Source organism: Phascolarctos cinereus, unplaced genomic scaffold, assembly GCF_003287225.1.
Source record: "Phascolarctos cinereus isolate Bilbo 61053 unplaced genomic scaffold, phaCin_HiC Scaffold_7;HRSCAF=346, whole genome shotgun sequence".
NCBI lineage: Eukaryota > Metazoa > Chordata > Mammalia > Diprotodontia > Phascolarctidae > Phascolarctos > Phascolarctos cinereus.
In genome coordinates, this window is record NW_027556180.1 from 49,936,550 (window position 1) to 49,957,261 (window position 20,712).

A 20,712-nucleotide genomic window follows, 5' to 3' on the forward strand; every position below is an offset into this window, starting at 1 on the left:
TAAAGGGGACATTTTGAGGATCAAATGAAATAACACAAGTAAAGTACTTTGTAAATCTAAAAGCTCATAAATGTGAGCTATTATTATTATTATTATTATTGCTGTTGTTGTTTAAGACATGTTGATTCTGAATTGACCAAAGAATAGCCAAGTATCCATAGATAGATGGACATATTTGCCTAGAGTGTGAGTCAGGGTGAGGGATGGAGATTGGGTAGACCACTTCAGCATAGTTGAAGCCAAGAGACTGAGATGCTAGAGACAGAGGAGCAGACGCATGAGAGTAGGGACTTGGGGGACATCCACATTGGGCAAGAAGAGGAAAAAGAGTCGGCAATGGAGACAGATGCTCTTACATTTGTCACCTACATTTGTCAATATTAATTCATTCAACATATACCTATTATCAGCTATGGGCCAAATTCTATGCTGCAGGTTCCCTATGTGATGATAGATAGATAGATAGACAGACAGACAGATAGAGATAGAGATAGAGATATATAGAAACAGATATAGATCTATCTCTATCTATAAGTAAGTATGTATGCTGAAGATGATGACAGGACCAATACTGGACTAAAATTCTGAAATATGAAAAAAATTGCCATTGGGCTCCTCCATCTTTTTTTTTTTTTGCTTTCTCACATTTGGACATCTTCATTCAACTCCCTCTTTATCTCTTCTCTCCTCCCTTATCAAAACCTGGCCTTAAGGAAGGATAATTTCTAGATGTTTAGGGGGCTGGGGAATTTTCTATTGGATGTACCAAAGTAGGATGAATAAACTCTATTGCCTCTGAATATTCACTTTTTGTGAATAGGTCACATAAATACAAGCGATGGTAGAATTCCTTTGAGTCTAGATTTGTACTCCTGGATATTCATTTTTCACTGTAGCTATCCCTATCTTTGTATCCCCTTTCCTCTGAGTGAAGGGTTGTCCTTGATTAACTGGAAAACAAATTTATCTTTTAGTTTGAATTTGATTTTTAATTCTGTTTTATTTATCTTTAATAACTCTTTGTTTTATCCCAACAGTTAGACAAAATACTGGTTCATCAGCAGTTTCAAATTCTGGATTGTAAGTATATTTTGTCGGTCAGCAATGGAAAGGGAGGTGAATAAACGTTTATACAGTACCTCCTATATGCCAGACACTGTGCTAGGTACTTTACAAATATTAAGCATTTTGTTAAGTGCTTGTTATGTGCTGAGTGCTGTTCTAAACTCTGGGGAAACAAAGAAATGAAAAAACAGTTCTTATCTACAGGAGGCATACATTCCAAAAGAAGAGACAACATGTAAACTACCTAGACACAAGATATATACAGAGTAGATGGAAAGTAAATTCAGAGGGGAAGGCACTAACAGTGAGAAGTATTGGGACCTCCTGGTGGAACTTGAAAAGAGTCTGGGAGGAAGTCAGGCAGGCTAAGAGACAGAGGTGAGAGAGCAGCGTATTTCAGGTAGGGAGCACAGCCATACATGGAGGCTGCTAGATGGTGTCGTAGATAGAGCACTGGGTCTGGAATCACAAAGAAATGATTTCAAACCCAGTTGTGCTAGCTGTGTGTTCCTGGGTGACTCACTCTGTTTGCCTCAGTTTCCTCAACTGTAAAATGGACATAATCATAGCATCTATTTCTCAGGAGTGTTGTGAGGACCAAAGGAAATCCTATTTGTAAAGCACTTAGCACAGTGCCTGGTACAGAGTAAGCACTAGATAAGGCTTAGCTAGCACTGCTCTTATTTTTATGGAGACAGGATATGTCGTGTTCAAGGATCTCAGTATTGTTGTGGTGGCGTTGTTTGTCCTTTGTTCTTGACGAGGACCAATGATATTATAAAGGTGATGTCTTGACTCGCATGTGAATTGGCCTCAAGTGAGGCATAGCTGCACAAAATCCTCAGGTTTACACCCTCTTCCAGAGTCATCAAAGTCCAAAAATGCAGAGACAATTGACTTTTCATCCTGTGCAGTTTTCATTCATGATTTCTTGAAACAGAGATCTGAAAAAACAGGCTTAAAAAGCCCATTGGGTTGCAAATGAAGGCACTTGTTAGAGCATGGTAGTGTAATCATAGAATTCCTAGAGGAGAGAAAAGTATATAAAAACTAGAAAGGAAGGACGAGTTCAGGTAATAAAGGGCATCAAATGTTAATCAGTTGATTTGGTTTATGATAGGGAGTTCCTGGAGGTCATTGCGTAGGGTGGGTATCATAGTCAGACCTACACTCGGGAAAAATCAACTTTAGAAGAAAAAAAGAAGAAAACAAATCACCCTGGCGTCTGAATGGAGGATGGATTGCAATGGAAGGAGACTTGAGGCAGTGAGAACACTGTGAAGAATATTTCAAAGAAGTGATGAGGGTCTGAATTAGGGTCTGCTGATGGAACAAAGACATATACAAGAGATGTTGGGCTAAATAGACACAGTGAGGCTTAGTAAGAAATTGTATATATGGCAAGAATATGAGTAAGGACTCAAGGATGACGCCGACATTGTGAAATATAGGACTATAGCTAGCAAGGAGGGGAAGATTAAGTGAAGGGGTTATTGGTTTTCTTTTGTTTCTGTTTGTTGTTGTTTAGATGGAGGAGACATGGGTACTTTTCTAGGCAGCAGGGAAAGGTTGGGAGGCGATAAGATCATGTAGAGGGATTAACCTTGGTAAGGAGAAGGTCTACCACTTCATTCAAGATAAGAGTGAAGGACAAAAAAAAAAGAACAGAAAAGAAAAGTCTCTTACAGTGGAGGGGAAATGGGGGAAGGTGAGAGGGAATGAGTGCATCTTATTCTCATAGGATTTGGCTTATGGAAGGAATAACATACACATTCAATTGGGTATGGAACTCTGTCTCACCCTACAGGAAAATAGGGGGAGAAGGGGATAAGAGAGCAGGGGGATGATAGAGAGGAGGGCAGATTGGGAAAGGGGGTAATCAGAAATAAATACTTCTGGGGAGGGACAGGGTCAAAAGAAAGAATAGAATAAATGGCAGGGCAGGGTAGGATTAAGGGAAATAGAGTTAGCTTTTCACAACATGTCTACTATGGAAGTGCTTTGCATAACTGCACATATACAACCTATATTGAGTTGCTTGCCTTTTCAATGAGGATGAGTGGGGAGGGAGGAAGAGAAAAAATTTTAAACCTAAAGTTTTAAAAACATATGTTTAAAAAAATGTTTTCACATGCTACTGGGAAATGAGAAATACAGGAAATGGGGTATAGAAGTCTATCCTGCCCTACAGGAAAATAGAAGGGGAAGGGGATAAGAGAAGTGGGGAGAGATAGAAGAGAGGACAGACTAGGGGAAGGGATATTCAGAATGCATGCCATCTTAGGGTGGGGGGAGGGGTGAGATGGGGTGAAAATTTGGAACTCAAGAACTTGTGGAAGTGAATGTTGAAAACTAAAAATAAATAAATTTATATTAAAAAAAAGATGAGAGTGAAGGAGAAGATAGTGGCAGAAGATGTTCAAGTGAGATGAGACGAGTAAGAGGGGAGAAAGGGAAGTTCTTGGCCAATGATCTTAATTTTTGTCTAACAGGTAACATTCGATTACATTCTTGGTCCACATCTTACATTGGGCTGATATTTTTAAATGTCTTACGGAAAAGAGGATTGCCATCTCTGATGCCCTGCCTCTTAGGAAAAGAGGAAAAGAATTGTTTTTCATTATCGTTAAATAGTCATTAATAAAACATAGAACTATAGATTCAAAGCTGCAAGAGATGGATGAAATGAGGTTTTTTATACCCTCAGCTTCCTGAGATTTCATGGACTTAGATGTCATTTAATTCGAACTTCTTACCTTGAAGTTGAGAAAACTAAGGCTTAAGGAGGTAAAGATACTTGTTTTAGATCACACAGCTAATTCGCAAGAGCTAGGACAAGAATTCTCCCATTTTCAGACCTGAGGTTTCTCATGATAAAAACAGATTTAGGGTCAGAAACAGAAAAGGAATAATTAACCTAGGGCAGTTCTCAAATGAAACTTTCCTATCTTAATAATTGATCTTTCTGATCATTTCTTTGATCCCTGAATGAGACTATTTTCCTTTCAATTAATGTCTTCTCTCAGTAGCTATTATGATCACTGAAAAAATGGAGTATGTCATAGTAATATCCTTTCTAAAATTGGCTCAGAACTATTTTTCCCTCAATGATAATCCCTTCTTCCCTGATACATTTAAAAATACCAATAATGAAGGATCTGGATCTGAAATATAGTAAAATTCTACCTGTTAAACAAAAATTGAGACCACTTACCAAGAGTTCTCCTTCCCTGCTCCCTCCCTCAAATACTCATCTCTCATCATTGGTATATCTTCCACCAGGATCTCCTCCTTTACTCTGGTATTGAATGAAGAGATGTCCCTTCTATTTGCCAAGGGCAACCCTTCTAAATGTAATATGAGGCCTCCTCAAAAAAACAATGTTTTTAAATGTCTACTACATGGAAGAAATAAGATCTTATCTTAAATGACTATTAAGCTTTTTAAGTGAAAGTCCGCATGGTGTAGTAGATAAAGAATTGACCTTAGGGTCATTAAGACCTGAGTTCATGTCCTGCCCCTCTTCTAAACTGACTCTATGACTGTGGGCAGATCTTTTCATCTCTCACTACCCCCAGACAACTCTTGGAAAATGTAAATTAAGATGAGCTGCTAATCTGTGATCTCTAAACTATCTCCACTCCAATTAACTCCCTAGTCTGTTGGGTCCAATCACCCAACATTAAAATAAAGTTTCTTGGGATGGTTTTGCTTTTCAAAAGATTTCAGTTATATGATAATACAAGGAATACACAAGTGTGATGTCTTCTTAATTTTTTTTTTAACATTTTCTTGTTTGTCATGAACTTAATAATTACAAACAAACATATTCAGTCTCACAAAGATAAAAAAGGAAGGTCGCATGTCAAATTCTGGACTTCTGTTGTATGTTACTTGTTTTTGATATCATATGTTAAAATTAAAAGGCTAGTAACACCAATGTCTTAAATATTACATACAGTTCAAATGTGATAAAGGAAATTAGTTTTAAAAGTATACTAAAGGAAGACATTTCTTTTTTTCCCCCTAGAGTTGCTTTTTGTTTGTTTCGTTTTGTTTTGTTTTCCAATGAGGCTTCTCTCCCAATGGAGATCTGGACCTTCTATAATTTATAGTCATAGAGAGTTGCTTGAGACATCGAGAGTTTAAATGATTTACCCACAGTCACACAGCCAGTTTGCGTCAGAGGCCTTAAACTTAGTTTTCCTGACTCCAAGAAAGGTCTTCATTGACTCTGCTTCTATTTATTTATACTAAAGCTAATTAATCTTAACTAAACTTCTTGTTTTATTTTCCAGTGATAACAGGATTTGAAAGTAATAACAGATATGAAGTTAAAAACAACATGGGACAGATGGTATACATGGTACTTGAGGACACTGATGACATTACCAGAAATGCCTATCATTCAATACGTCCCTTTGTCCTTAGGGTCGTTGACTGCATGGGCCAAGAAATCATGAGAATGCAGAGGCCCCTTCGGTATACCTGTTGCTGTTTTTGTTGCTCTTCTACCATGCAAGAGGTTAGTGGCTCAGGTTCCATGCCATTTTTTTCCATATTTGATGATATGGTCTTGGGAAGCTAAGTTCTCTTAACCTTGCAGAAAATCAGAGAGAAATTCCTCCTTTAGGTTAGGTTCTCTAACCACCAGTTAGTATGTTGAAGCCTCATGCTAAGAGTGAGTTCTTTATGGTCAATGACCTTCATAGGAAAGGCATTTCTTTCTTCTCTGAGTGGTGCTATTTGGGAACCAAGATAAGGGCAGCATAAAACACTCAGCTGTGGTCTTAAGAAAGAAGTAAGGATAGTAGGTAAAATGCTGCCTTACTGCCACAGTGTGTTGGTTGATGGCCACCTCCCTCCAGTTTTTTTCTTTTTGTTTGTTTTGTTTTGATTTGATTTTGTTTTTAGAAGTCATTGCTAAGCATGATGGTGCACACCTCTGATCCCAGCTACTGGTAAGAGTAAGACTGGAGGATCCCTTGAGCTTCAAGAGTTTTAATGTTTTGTGGACTCTGGGTGGGCATCTGCCCTAAATTCAGCATCAATATGGTGAGCTCCCAGTAGCAAGAGGCCAAAGGAAGGGTAAACCAAGCTACTCCAGAAATGGGACAGGTATAAGTTTCTGTGCCAATCAGTAATAAGATTGGACTCATGAGTGGCCCCTGTATTTCTAGCCTAGGTGAGAAAGACCTAGTCTTTAAAAAAAAAAATCAAACACATGCATACATGCACACACACACACACACACACACACATACACACACACACACACACACACACACACACCCTTCCTGGGGACAAAAAGAAGACAATTTCAGTCTTAAGGGAATGTTGTCTTTCCACTAGGGGTTACAATGTGAACAGAATTATTTGTTTGTTTTACAGAGAACTCCCATTGGCATTGCCTTCATGGTTCTCTATGAAAATAGAGGAATCCATAGCATATGTGACAATGTTTCCCAGACAGTTATGATCACTATTGATTTACTTGTGCCTAGTAAATCCAGGAATGTGTGAACAAGGACCTCTCCCATGACAGGAATAGCCAGCTATCAGATGACTTGGATCCAAGTCAATAAATAAGTCACCAGAACAAAAGCAGAGTGAGATCTACTCTAAGTTATGTAACGAGGTACAGACAGGCCCAGAAAATCATCTTCCTTTGATGAGTAAACACACAATTTGTTGGTCTTTAATATTATAGATCACTGACTCCACGGGCAAAGGAATTAGATTCAAACTCTGCCTCTTATAATGTACCTATATGGTGACCTTGGGCAAGTCACTTAATCTCTTTATGTCTCAGTCTTCTCACGCGTAAAATGAGTATCAGACTAGATGAGCTCTTTTCTGGCTATGTCCCTGTGACCCGTGGTGGAGATTTTATGGACTTATCTCAAATTAATGAAATACTCTTCTGAGCTTTTGTAACCACAGTTTTCTGGGGTTACATAAACTTGGGGGTGAAGAGGACTGAAGTTAGGATCCGTAGTCTATTTCTTATCTTTAAATCTAAAGACTGACCTTTTGTGTGGCTTTAGTGCTATAGATAAATCTACTAAATAAGTAGATTGCCGGAACCAGAAGATGTTGACCAGAACAACTTCATCAGATTCCACTTAGTACCACAAAGGCTTGATAATTTATGCACTATGAATGTCACCTGAGCAAAGAACTATTGCAATTAAATACATACTTATTTCCTGAATCACATTTGGGGTTTTGCCACAATTTACATGAACATATCATGTGGCATTCTGTTTCTCCAGTTTATGCCCGTTCATGAGACATTACTGCTGTAAGCCTGATTTTCCCATTAAAAAAACCCGAAAAATAAAAAAAACCCAACTGTGCTTAATTAAAACTACTGAAAAAGATTATAGAAGCTCCATTTAGTGGGCTGCAGCTAGGGTGGGATGATCAGGGCTTTGTCCTATGCCACTGATTACTCTTATACTCCAGAAGCGTAGAAACAACTTAACCAATAGTACCTAGTTAGAAAGAATAGATAGTTAAAATAGAAGGCTACAATATTGAAGACTTCTTTTGTTTGCCCTTCCCTACTCCTTTTCTCTCTCTCTCTCTCTCTCTCTCTCTCTCTCTCTCTCTCTCTCTCTCTCTCTCTCTCTCTCTCTCTCTCTTTTTTACAACTTAAGATAAGCTTTGGGCTTTATTTTATTTGTCCAGAAAATGGTGTGTAGTATTTCCTCTAGATACATAAATTCCTTGAGTAAGAAACTTAAACCTTTTTTTTGTATTGGGGATGTCCACTGTTTATCAGAAAAGTACACTGCACAGATTTATGAACTGAAAGAGGTTGGTAGAGAATATTTTAGAATTGTTAAGAAAATGGTACCTAATAAGACCAAATTGTTCTACAAAACATGAGGTCTGTGGAATGTCCCTTTATAATCTTCTGCGGCCACATTAACCTGAACACATACAAATCTGGAATGCTTTTATGTTTCAGTTATCTTTCTGCAGCTTAACCCTACCAATCCTTTTGTTTGTAGCTTGAGGTTCAGTCTCCGCCTGGCGTGCCTCTTGGCTATATCATGCAACAAGGGGTTTTTTTCGCGACAAACTTCAGGATTGAGAATGAGAAGAAGGAGCATGTGCTGAACATTGACGGCCCATGTAAAGCTCAGTGTTGCTCAGATACAATTTTTCAGGTAAGATAGAGAGATACAGGCAAGAATGTAAGCTCGTGGAATGAATGATTGGAAGAATAAATAAATGAAAAAGCATTTATTAAGCATTTACTATATACAAAGCACTGTGCATACAAATATAAGCCGTCAAAACACTCTCTGTGTTGTAGGAGCTTACACTTTAATAGAGAAAGGCAATGCAGAGAGGGGAGCTAAAGCTAAAAAACCGTCACGGAGCAAGGGAAGGAATGTGGTGGAATGGTGTAGAAATAGCCTGGAAGTGGCATGGTGGGCTTGTTCCAGAAAAGATATGGCAAAAACTCACCTATCAGAGGCCAGGGTCCCAGAGATGGAGTTTTACATTTGAGTAAAAGGAGAAGGAGGGCCTTGGTTTGGAAATGGCCAGGGAGAGGCATGAAGACCTAGCCCCAGGCAAGATAAACGTAAAGCTTTTCTATTAGAACCCAGGGTCCCAGGGGCAGAGGTCAAGGTCTAGTGGGAGAGTAAAGACCAGAATACAGGAAACATGGTTTGGAAATAGCCAAGAAGAGGAAAGTAGGTATCGTTTCATGTTTGTCTTTGTATTCCCAGCATTGGGCGCAGTACCTTGAACCTGAGAGGTGTTTAATAAATGTTTGTTAAGTGGGCTCTTGCCAGGATCGATCTCTTGTTGGCCTGTAAACCTCAGAATTAAGTTGCCTGAAAGCTTTTATGTTGTTATTCAGTCATTTTCACTCATGTCCTACTCTCCATGAGCCCATTTGAGGTTTTCTTGGCAAAGACACTGGATAGATTTGCCATTTCCTTCCCCAGCTTATTTTACAGATGAGGAAACTGAAGTAAATAGGGTTAATTGACTTGCCCAGGGTCACCCAGGTAGTAAGTGGCTGAGGCCATATTTGAATTCAGGTTTTCCTGACTCCAGGACTGGCACTCTGCCCGCCACACCACCTAGCTGCCCAGATAAAGGGAACAGAATTCATAACAATGGCAACAGAAAATGTGTGAACATCAGCTTACTGTTAAGTAAGCAGTTAGGGCAGCTCTAGGAAAATGTAATCCTTTATGAGTTGAAAGGGAGAGTGTAGTATATTAATTGATTTCTATCCCAAATGTGAGCTTAGCTGTTTTTACATGACTTCACTATTGGCTATATTCAATGACCATTTGAATACATTTGAAAGAACAAACACTTTGAGAATTAAAATTCTAACCTAAGCTGGTATGTGTATATATAACTGACTGGCTGCTCTAGATTTCTAGAGTGAGAAAGTTGGGACAGAAAACCCGAATATCCTTTTCCTTTGAAATAAGCCAGGGCCCACATTCCGGGGTTCTCCATATCTTTACTCAGTTATAGGAAGGAGTGCTCCTTTCCAACTTTAACTTACTATTAACCCTGAGTAACAATTCATTTATCTTTCCCCCCATCTTTTTCCTCATTACCTCCAGAAGTCTAACAAAAGAAATTCTTAGAAATTTATTTCTGGATATATATTGTTTTTTAAAAATCTCCTTGTCATTTAAATTCTGCTCCTGCTGTTCTGCAGAGATTGCTCTCTGAAAGATCACCAATGGTCACTTATCCAAAACCAATAATGACTTTAAGGTTTTCACCCTACTCAATCTCTCTGCAACACTGGACACAGCAAACTCACCTCCAATATTTTGAGACTATCACTGTTTACAATCTGTGATACTTCACTCACTTGGTTCTCTTCTATTTCTTGCTTGTCTCTCCTTTAATGGCCTTTTTTCTCCTCCAAACCCTGAACGATGACTATATTTGTGCCCCTCTTATCTTTTGTCTGTCTCAGAGAATTCCTCTGTCCATGTGGTGTCAACTCTCACCTCTTTGCAAATGACTATCAGGCTATGTTTTCAGCCTCTGACCTGTGTTCTGATCCAAATGCTCATAGAACTTCTGTGTTCTGCCATCACCTCAAACTCAACATGTCCCAAAATAGGTTCCTCCACTTTCCCAATAAATTGTGTCCCCTTACCATTCTCCTTTCTCTGTCTGGTATTGATACTATCATTACCCTTAAATCCCAGACTATTCACCTGTTTCCATTGACTTCCCTCTATCTTATGTCCAATCCATTACCATACCTTGCTAATTCTTCCTTTGAACCATCTGTGGGATTTCTCTATGTCATCTCCATTCTCCCTGCCACTTCTGTAGCTAATGGCCTAATTACCTCACTCCTAGGCTTTTATTGCAGCCATCAAAATTCCCCTCTAAACAGTTCTACATACTCACACTAGACCGATTGATTCATCTCAAGGCAATACTTAAATTTATGTCTTTTGAGAATATTCATAATAATAACTCACATCTGCACAGCACCTCCAGAGAAAGTGTTCTTAGCTGGATGGCACCCTCACTCATGTGTTTACTTTCAATATGCTTTGATGTATTACAGGTTACATGTGCTTGGTAAACTAGATGGGCAGGTTATTTGATCTGGTTTTAAATAAACTAACCACAAAGTGGACGAAGAACTCAAAAAGATTCCTGCAATGAAACCATAGATTGAAGATGGTACTACTAATAATTTACAACTGAAAATGAAAACATAACAGAACTGATGTTTTTGTACTTCTAATTCCAGCTCTTTGTTAGTCATGTCTTATTGTGAAAATGATGGCTATCCATCTAATAAGATATGAAAGAAATTGGCCAAAAAGTTTAAAATCATCAGGTAGATTAATTGAAACAACTTATACCCACTGTTTATTAAAAAAAAAAATTCAACACCTTATGATTACTTTGCAAAAGCAACTAAACTGATTAACGTTAAGGAAGATGGAAATTCACTAGCCAAATATATATATTTATATAACTGGTGGATGGTATTGTAATTGAGCAGCATGATTTATTAAGTGCAGTCCTTGGTACATTTTTTCATTTGGTCAAGAGTATCTCTGTGACCAGAAGAGCAGGCTGGTTTTCAAAGAAGAGGAACTAGAGACCTAATTGTCAATATTTAATGAATTATGGAGAAAACAAAGAAGTTCCAGAAAAAAATATATACTTCCACTTCATTGACTACACTAAAGTATCTGAGTATGTGGATCACAGCAAAATGTTGGGTAGTGCTTAAAGAAATGGGAGCACCAGATCATCTTACTTGTCTCCTGAGGCACCTTTATATGGACCAAGAAGCAGCAGTTAGAACCAAACATGGAACAACTAATTGGTTTAACATTGGGGCAAAAAAAAGTATGACAAGGCTGTCTATTGTTACCTTATTTATTTAACTTCTATATAAAGTAGATCACTTGAAATGCCGGGCTGGACAAATCAAAAGAAGGAATTAAGGTTGCCAGGAGAAATATATACAGCTTTAGACATGCAGATGAAATGGCTCTAATGGCAGGAAGTGAAAAAGAATTAATAATCCTCTTGAGGGTGAAAGAACCGTGTAAAGCTGGCTTGAAGCTTAATATAAAAAACCCACTAAGATCATGGCAACTGGTCCCATCATTTCCTGGCAAATATAGGGAAAAGAAATGGAAGCAGCATTAGATTTTATATTCTTGGGCTCAAAGGTCACTGCAGGCAGTGACTGCAGCCATGAAATTTAAAAAAAAAAAAGCACTTGCTCCTTGGAAGGAAAGCTATGGCAGATCTGGACAGCATACTAAAAAGCAGAGACATCACCTTGCTGACTAAGGTCCATGTAATCAAAGCTTTGTTTCTTTGTTTGTTTGTTTTTACTCTAGCAGCCATGTAGGGTTGTTAAAGTTGGACAATACGGAAAGTAGAGTACCACAGAATCAATGCTTTCAAATTGTAGTGCTGGAGAAGACTTTTGGGAAACCCTTGGAAAGCAAGGAGATCAGTTAATTCTTAAATAAATTAATTCAGACTATTCATTGGAAGGTCAAATACTGAAGCTGAAGCTTAAATACTTTGGCCACATAAAGAGAAGCCATGACTCATTGGAAAGTACAATGATGATGGGAAAGATTGAAAGCAAAAAGAAAGGGGGATGACAGAGAATGAAATGGATAGGTAGTGTCATAGAAACAATGAACATGAGGTTGGACAGATTTTGTAACATAGTGGAGGATAAAAGGACCTGACATGCTATGGTTCACGGGATCATGAAGAGTCAGATACGACTGAACGACTGAACAAAAATAGCAAAATTTGTGACATATTTGTCATCCATAATTGTCATTAAAAAACAAACATTGAAGTGAATTGATCTCAGAACTAGATGTGGAGATTGCTGTATCACAAAATGTTAAATTAAGATATTCAAAAAATAATGAAGGGAGCAGCTAGGTGGTACGGTGGATAGAGCACTGGCCCTGGAATCAGAAGGATCTGAGTTCAAATCTAGCCTCAGATACTTGACACTTACTAGCTGTGTGATCTTGGTAAGTCACAACCCCAAATTGCCTCACAATAATAATAATAATAATACCAATGAAGGATGACCAATTCTATTTCTTTTAATAAAATATAATTATTAACTAATAAGTAATATTTTAGTTGGAGAAAAATGGTTTTATATACTATTAACAAATGAAATATTTATTTTTAAATGTCTATTTCATTTTTATCTTATTCTTTTTATTTATATTTTCAATATGTTTTATAATGTATATAATATTAATGAGTTTAAAACAATCACAACAATAGTAGTAGTAGTAATAATAATAATAATAATAATAATATAACATTTATATATGCCAGGTACCGTGCTAAGCACTTTACAATTATTATCCCATTTGATTCTTACAATAACCCTGGGAGGTAGGTGCTATTGTTATCCCCATTTTACAAGTGAAGAAACTAAGGCAAACAGAGGTTAAGTGACTTGCCCAGGGTCACACAAGTGTCTCAGTTTGGATTTGAACTTGGTTCTTCCTGACTCCAGGCCCACTGATCTATTTACTATGTCACCTACATGTCTAAATAAATGAATGAATTAATGGTTGGATGGATATAGAAACAGATAAATAGATAAATGAATAAACATAAATAAAATACACAAATATTATTTTCTTACAGGGGCATGAAAACAAAGGTTTAGAGACCACTGCTCTATCAGGGATTCTTAAACTGGGTCTCACTGGGTAGATTTTAGGGTCTTGTGAACTTGGATGGGGAAAATACATTTTTATTTCATGTAATTGGCTTCAATATGTAATCTTGTGTATTTTATTGTATGCATTTAAAAATTATTTCGAAATTAGGCCCATAGGCTTCCCCAGACTGTCAAAGTTATTCAAGACAAAAAAAAAGTAAACAACTTTCGTTCTAGAGTCTAGGAAGTTCCTTCATTAAAAGTAAACTGTTCCATGTTTTGTTCTTTCTAGATTTTATAGGATGAATAGTTTCCTAATTTTAGATAAACTAATCTGCTCTAGTATTGATAGCAAGTAAAGACATGAATGTATGACAAATTATGTGACTATTATTATTATTATTTGAATATTAAAGTGTCCCCTCTTTGAAATAATGCCGTTAGCCAAAAGGAGTAAATGTCCATTAGGAAGAATTTTAGACAACTTGACAAATTAATAAGATAGGATAACCTTTAGAAGGTACCCCTACAATGAACCCGTAGACGAAGTGCCTCTGAGTGAACTCATTGTATTTCTGCCTCTTCCAACATTAAATACCTGTAAGGAGACCATAAAAGTCACATTTCTCTCTTTCCAGATTAGATCAATGGATGGAATCAATATTGGAAGTATTCGTAGACAGTGGCCTGGTGCTGCAGAAGCAGAGATAGCAGATATAGACAACTATGAGATCACGTTTCCATTAGATCTCAACGTAACACTGAAAGCTATGGTCTTTGCAGCTACCTTCCTCATTGTAAGTTTTCACTTTCATTTTTTTGAAATATTTTTTTGAAATTCTAAACATACACACCAGAAAATGAGCATTTCTACATGTAAAGGAGAACATAAGAAGATGACTATGTATGGAACCATCAATCTCCTTTTTAATATTCCTTGCTTTAAAATAACCATATATATACATATATATATATACATGCATACATACAGATGTATAAATATAAATATATATATATATATATAATTTGTCATTTCACGTATTAGTTTCAAGACTGTCCTGCTTGTTTGCATTTCCTTCTGAACTTTCTTCTGCACAATTAAAAAAAAAGATACTTCAGTGCCTTTCATTTTAGGGACTTTTATTGCTAAACCATACCTCTCTGATCCTAACCCCACTCCCAATTAAAAAACACAAAGAAGAAGGGGGAAAGCCTTGACATAGTCATGCAAAAGAAATCTGCACAGTAGTCGCATCCAAAATAATGTCTTTTTCGGTATCCTGAGGCAATCCCCTCTCTGTCAGGAGATGGCTAACATGCTTCGTTGTCATAGGTCCTCTGGAGATGTGATTGTTCACTGCACTGATGAGATTTCTTAAGTCTTTCACATCTCTTTCTCTTTACAGTGTTGTTATCCTTTTACAGATGTATTCTGGTTTTGTTCACATCACTGCATCAGTTCATGCAACCTAGGATGCTCTGAAATAATATTTTGTCACTTCTTAAATACAATATTTGATTACATTCTTATAACAGAATTGATTCAGCCATTCCTCAATTGATGCAGCCTGTCCCCCTCCCACACATATACCTTGGATTTTAGGTTAGCTTTTTAAAACAATAATCCCTCCTTTTAATCTCTCCTTCAGAGTCAGGAAGTTTGTTTTGCTGACTGCCATTCCCTCTTAGTATATCATCCATCTTATCATCTTCATGCCATGACCCTCCCTTCCTTTCCCAGCTTCTTGCCCTGTTGAGATTATTGTATTTCTACACCAAATTGTTAGTTTATGTGGATTCAGCTGTCCTTCATCCTTTTCATATAAAAGTGAGTTTCCTCTGATGTTCAGTCTCCCCGCTTCTTTCTCTGTGTTTCTATACATCTTTTATCACGTACCTCTTCCTTTCTGTTACAAATATATTCCTTTTACCCTCCCTCCTAAAACTACCACAACAGTGGGGGGAAAAAAACAAACTACTTCACAGCACTCTTTTTCTTGATTAGTTCACTCAGTAATCTATGAATACATTAAAGCTCCAAAGGGACACTTGTTTCTTCTCTCCGTATTATCATGTTAGCATGATATCATCACAGAGCCCTTTCCAGTTGCTCAAATTAAATTACCTGTCTAGGTTTCTCAGGACTCTCATATCTGTATTTCAGAATTCTTATTCAGCCCTAGTTCTCTACTACATTGAAGATTAATTAGTTTCCCCGTAAGTTTAGACTTAGCTTCATGAGGTTAAGTTACTCTTGGTTGTAAGCCTATCTCTTTTGTCTTTTGGAATATTGTATTTCAAGGTCTCCTGGTCTTGTGTGAGCTTGACTCATTGGTGTTTGAAATATTTCTTTCTGGATGCTCAAAATAATTTTTTTTGTTTGATGTGAAAGCTTCGGGTTTTGGCCATGGCATTTCTGGAAGTCTTCCCTTTTTGTTTTGTTTTATTTGTTGCTGTTTGATCTTGGTTCTGCTCTAGTAGGTGATAGTTGGACTCATTCTATCTTCATTTTGCTCTCTGATTCTAATATATTTGGGAAGATTTCATTTGTAATTTCTTTTTTAATTTTTATGTTTTTATTTTTTCCAATTACATGTACAATTTTAATTCATTCAAAATTTTTTTGAGTTCCTAATTCTCTCTTTTCCTGCATCCTCTTTTCCCTCCATGAAAAGGCAAGCAATTATATATAGATTATATATGTGCAGTAATTCAAAATATATTTCCATATTAGCCATGCTGCAAAAGAAAACACAGACCTAATAATAACAATAATAATAATAATATAACAAGAAAAATAAAGTAAATAAATATGCTTTGTTCTGAATTCAAATTCTGTCAGTCCTTTCTCTAGAGGTGGATAACATTTTTTACCATAAGTCCTTTGGAATTGTCTTAGATCATTGTATTGTTAAGAATAGTTGTCATTCACATTTGATTATCATGCAGTATTGCTATCACAATATTCTTCTGGTTCAGCTCACTTTGCATCAGTTCATATAAATCTTTCCATATTTTTTTATGAAATCCCCTTGATCATCATTTCTTATAGTGCAATAGTTTTCCATTTCAATCACGTACCACAATTTGTTCAGCCATTCCCCAGTTGATGGGCATCCCTTCAAATTCCAGTTCTTTGCCACCACAAAATGAGCTGCTATGCATATTTTTCTGCATATAGAACCTTTTCATTTTTTAAAAACCTCTTTGGGGGGACCTAGGTGGCACAGTGGATAGAGCACCGGCCTTGAAGTCAGGAGGACCTAAGTTCAGATCTGGCCTCAGACCAAACACTTGATACTTACCAGCTGTGTGACCCTGGGCAAGTCACTTAACCCCAATTGCCTAAAAAAAATAAAATAAAATAAAATAAAATCTCTTTGGGATACAAACCTAGTAGTCATATTGCTGGGTCATTTATAATTTCTAGATATATGTCGAGGATTTTTTTAATCGGGGCTAATGAATCTTAAATTTTCTCTCCTTGACCCATTTCCTGGTTAGCTTTTTAAAATAACTAAATAGCTTAAATTTTCTTCCATTTTTCAATTTTTAAAATTTTATTCTAATATTTCTTGTTCAGTCATAGAGTCATTGATTTATATTTGATTTATTCTGGTTTTCAGGATATCTGTTACATGGGTAAGATACCACTTTATCCTTTAACCTATTTTTCTCCTTCCATTTCATTCCAGAGCTCTATTTAATCCTCCATCTCTTACTTTATTTCTTCTAGCTATTTGTGTAGTCATTGTAGAAAATCCATTTTTTCCTTCTTGACTCACTGATTGAAGTTGTTACTGAGTTACACTCTACTTTGGGGAACTTCTAGAGCTGCAATAATTGTTTATATAGTCATTATTTTCTTTGATTTCTTCCTCTGTCCAACTTTAGTTCCTGAACTGGGGCTTCCTGACAATGTTTTGATGTACATTTTTGGGCGGAGTGGTCAGTCCTGCTTGGTTATTCTCTTCCTGGACAGATCTGTCCACCCCTTCTCCTTCCACCTCTTTCGGAAAGCTCAGCCCCCTGGATCTCTGTGGGTCATAGCATTGACTTTTCATGGTTCTCTTGGTCATCTCAGGATAGTTTTAGGGACCTTAAAGTCCCTGTGGGCCAACTCTCAGTGCTGCCATATAGCTCTCTTTACTTCCCTTTCCTGAGGCTTTCAAGATCTCTACCCTGAGTTTTCTGATCACCTCCCTGGGTCTTTCTCTGGTCTCCTTGCAGGTAAGATATGTCTGGCCTTCCATATTAAGGACTATGGTTTTTTTTTTCCTTTAACTATGCTGGCACTGGCTTTCCTTGTAGCTACCTTTCCTTATTTCCTGTGGCCTTCTGCATATCTCTGCAGTTCTTCAAGAAGAAGTCTTGCATTTTTTTCTTCCTTCCTTGGTGATTATTTGGCTTGGTGAAGATTTCATATTTTGGCTTTAATACTCAAATGGGAGCTGGGAAGCCATCTTAGCTGGAAGTCGCTCATAAATGAACAAAGTCTTGACTTTTGAAATTACGGCATGAATTAGATTCTTCTGAGCCATAGCCTTAAAAATGGCAATGTTTGTTTAATTTAACTAGTTTTTTGTGAATATGCACATATAGGAATTCCAGTATAACTGAAGTGGGAAAATAACTCTTTACCCTTCAATGTAGGAAATTTAATATTTGTAATCAACGTATCTAAGTTGTTTAATTGATGCTGCGATTAAAAGGTCTTCTTTCATATAAATTTAATTATATTTGTTCTTAGGTGATAGATCATCATATTGTAGAAAGAACAGAAGGCTTGGAGGCAGTGGAGTTGGGATTGAATCCTAGCTCTTCTGCTTATTCCCGGTATAAATCAGACTGCTCACATAGTCTCTCTCTAGGTTTCAGTTTCCTTGTCTGTAAATTCACCAATCCATCTACCTCTAAGCTTATGATTCTATGAACCTAGAAATCAAAAACTGGGAAGAGACTTAACCAATACATGGCAGGCCAGAATTGGAACGCTGTTTTTTATCTTTTCTATATTTATTATGTAAATTATTTGAAATATACTTAAGGAATAAAAAAGAGTAAGAAAAATTGTTGTGTTTATTTGAGACAAATAAGAATATAAACTGTGTTTTTCTGTTCATGGAAAGATACTATAAAATAGTCTTGTATAAAATAAAATAAGAGACTATAAAAATAACAAGAAAAAATTTAGTTGATAACTCTCATCACCTGATATGATAGACATTTAAAAATTTCTCCAAAAGAAAACACTGACTTGAAAATCTTATTTTATTAGTATAGTTAATAAAAATTAGTAGGGCTAATTGACAATGGCTTTCTGTTGATGCCTTATTGTTTATATACTATATACATATATGTATTTTTTTTATTTCTAGGATTTCATGTTTTTTGAACACTCTCCGAGAGATGACCGTCAACATGATAACTACTAAGAATAATAGAATGTCAGAGTTGGAAAGGGCCCTAGTGGTCATCTGTGAAATCCATTCACGAGCAGAATCATCAGATAGACCATTTCCTGGAAACGGTTATCTACCTTCTATGTGAAGACCTTCAGTGATGAGGGACTCTGTACCTTTGAGAACAGACCGTTCCATTTTGGAGCAGCTCTCATTGTTAGGAAGCGTTTTCCCCCTTATATGGGGCTGAATATTGATTAGATTCTTTGTAATTTCCACTCCATACTCCTGCTATTACTCTCTGACAGAAGGGAAAACAAGTTTAATATCTCTTCCAAATGACCTGAAGAAATACCTGAAGTTCTTCAAATATGTTTTGAAAGCTATCACATCCATCTCACCTCCGTGGACTCCCCCAAAAAGCATCCTGTATATTCTGGCCTCTGTTTCCATTAAGCACTATTATAATATCGCTGTCATTGTCCTGTACATGTCCAGTCTGAGGAGCACTCTTCTGTCATCTTGGTAACATACTCGATACACTTCTTGTCAATAGTGCATTGAGCGATTATATTAATCTGTGGCTTTCATGAGGCTTGTTGTTGGATAACGCTCTTCTTATGTCTGTATTCTTTTGTTCTCCTATATTCTTTAAAATAAGAAGCTTAGGGAAAAAAATAGAGGCTTTGCATTTCTAAATGATAACACTGAAACTAGCCTTCCCCTCTGCCTCCCCGCTACCCCGACATAATGTGCTTTTCCTTTGGAGTTTCCTGAAATTTAATTCTATGGCCAACATAACATATAATTCTAGCATCCCTTGTATATCATACTACTATGGATCTATGATTGGCATACTCTCTCCATTGGTGAGGGGATTGTATTAGATCACCTCTTCCAGCTCTAGAACTATAATCCTATGACTTTCCCAAAAGTCGAGATTCCATCTGATATGCTGGGAGCCTTCTATATCTCATAACATTGAAATTGTATAGATAACAGTACTATTGCCATGTAGCAGCCTACTTCCCTTTCTAGGCTTCTCTCTGACGGTATCATTGAATTTGTGGGTAACATATTGTAGCCTATTCATATTCATCATATGCCTTGCCATTACCCTATGGGTAGTAGTCAAATTTAATTCTTCAGAGACTGTAGTATCCTTTGACTCAAGATTGGTCAACATACATATGGGTTCTTACTTTAGGAGAAAGTTTGGGGTAATTAAGAGCATGGTACAAATGGTAAAAGGCAAATCAGCCTATTGTCTTCCTTTTGTTTAAATCTGAACCCAATTCATTGTCCATCCACTGGAACTATCCAAATTCTATGCACAATGATCAGTTTTATGGATTGTCCACCTAGCCTTTTATCATTGATTAGGCAGAAGGCCTTTATTAGCTACTTTGTTTTTCTTGCATGGATAGCTAGGAAAAAATTCTTTAGTCAAGGAGTTTTGTTACATATGGAAACCTCTTTCTTGGTCAAAAGACTTTGGGGTTCCTCTGTTTTCTACAGCCTCCAGCTAGTTGTGTGAATATAAAGACATAGTCTTCTATAGGACATATTTGTGAAATCTCAGGTGTTCCTTTTTCTATTTTCATCAAGGACACTTGTGATCCTTGTGTAGACCATTTTTATAAAGAATTTGTTGAGATTATAAAGTAAAGCACTTGGACTTATCTGTTCTTTTAACCATTTATTTTATTTTCATTGTAAATAGTTTGTTTAAGTTGGTGAGTTGCTTCAGCTGTGTGACATAACATCTTATATTTCATTTTTCATTCTAATTTAATACAGATTTTATATTTTGCTTTAACATATTTTTTAATACCCAATTTGAAAGTGACTCTCACATTAGTCAGCTCCTGTCATTTCATTTTTTTTATGATATTATTTGGTGCTAACCATATGTGACATTTTCTACTTTCGTTCTTGAAGAAAATAGTCATGATATGAAGAAGCATGGTGAATCATGTGTTAGATGTAAGTTCAGGGAGAACTGGGTTAAACGTTGGCGAAGTGGGGAGAGTGCTGGCCTTG

The 20,712-nt window shown here is 36.8% G+C and overlaps 1 protein-coding gene across 8 annotated transcripts in view; it reads left to right on the forward strand.

The window, feature by feature from the left end:
- The window catches only part of PLSCR4 (phospholipid scramblase 4), a 140,967-nt gene extending 120,470 nt beyond the window's left edge, over window positions 1-20,497 (forward strand). For all 8 annotated transcript variants that reach the window (XM_020980944.2, XM_020980939.2, XM_020980942.2 and 5 more), the window contains 5 exons: window positions 1,038-1,080; window positions 5,364-5,590; window positions 8,085-8,243; window positions 13,906-14,064; window positions 18,646-20,497. In XM_020980944.2, coding sequence (XP_020836603.1) covers window positions 1,038-1,080; window positions 5,364-5,590; window positions 8,085-8,243; window positions 13,906-14,064; window positions 18,646-18,702 — 645 coding nt within the window. In that variant the 3' untranslated portion in view covers window positions 18,703-20,497. The remainder of the gene's footprint in view (window positions 1-1,037; window positions 1,081-5,363; window positions 5,591-8,084; window positions 8,244-13,905; window positions 14,065-18,645) is intronic.
- The last annotated feature ends 215 nt before the right edge of the window (window positions 20,498-20,712 follow it).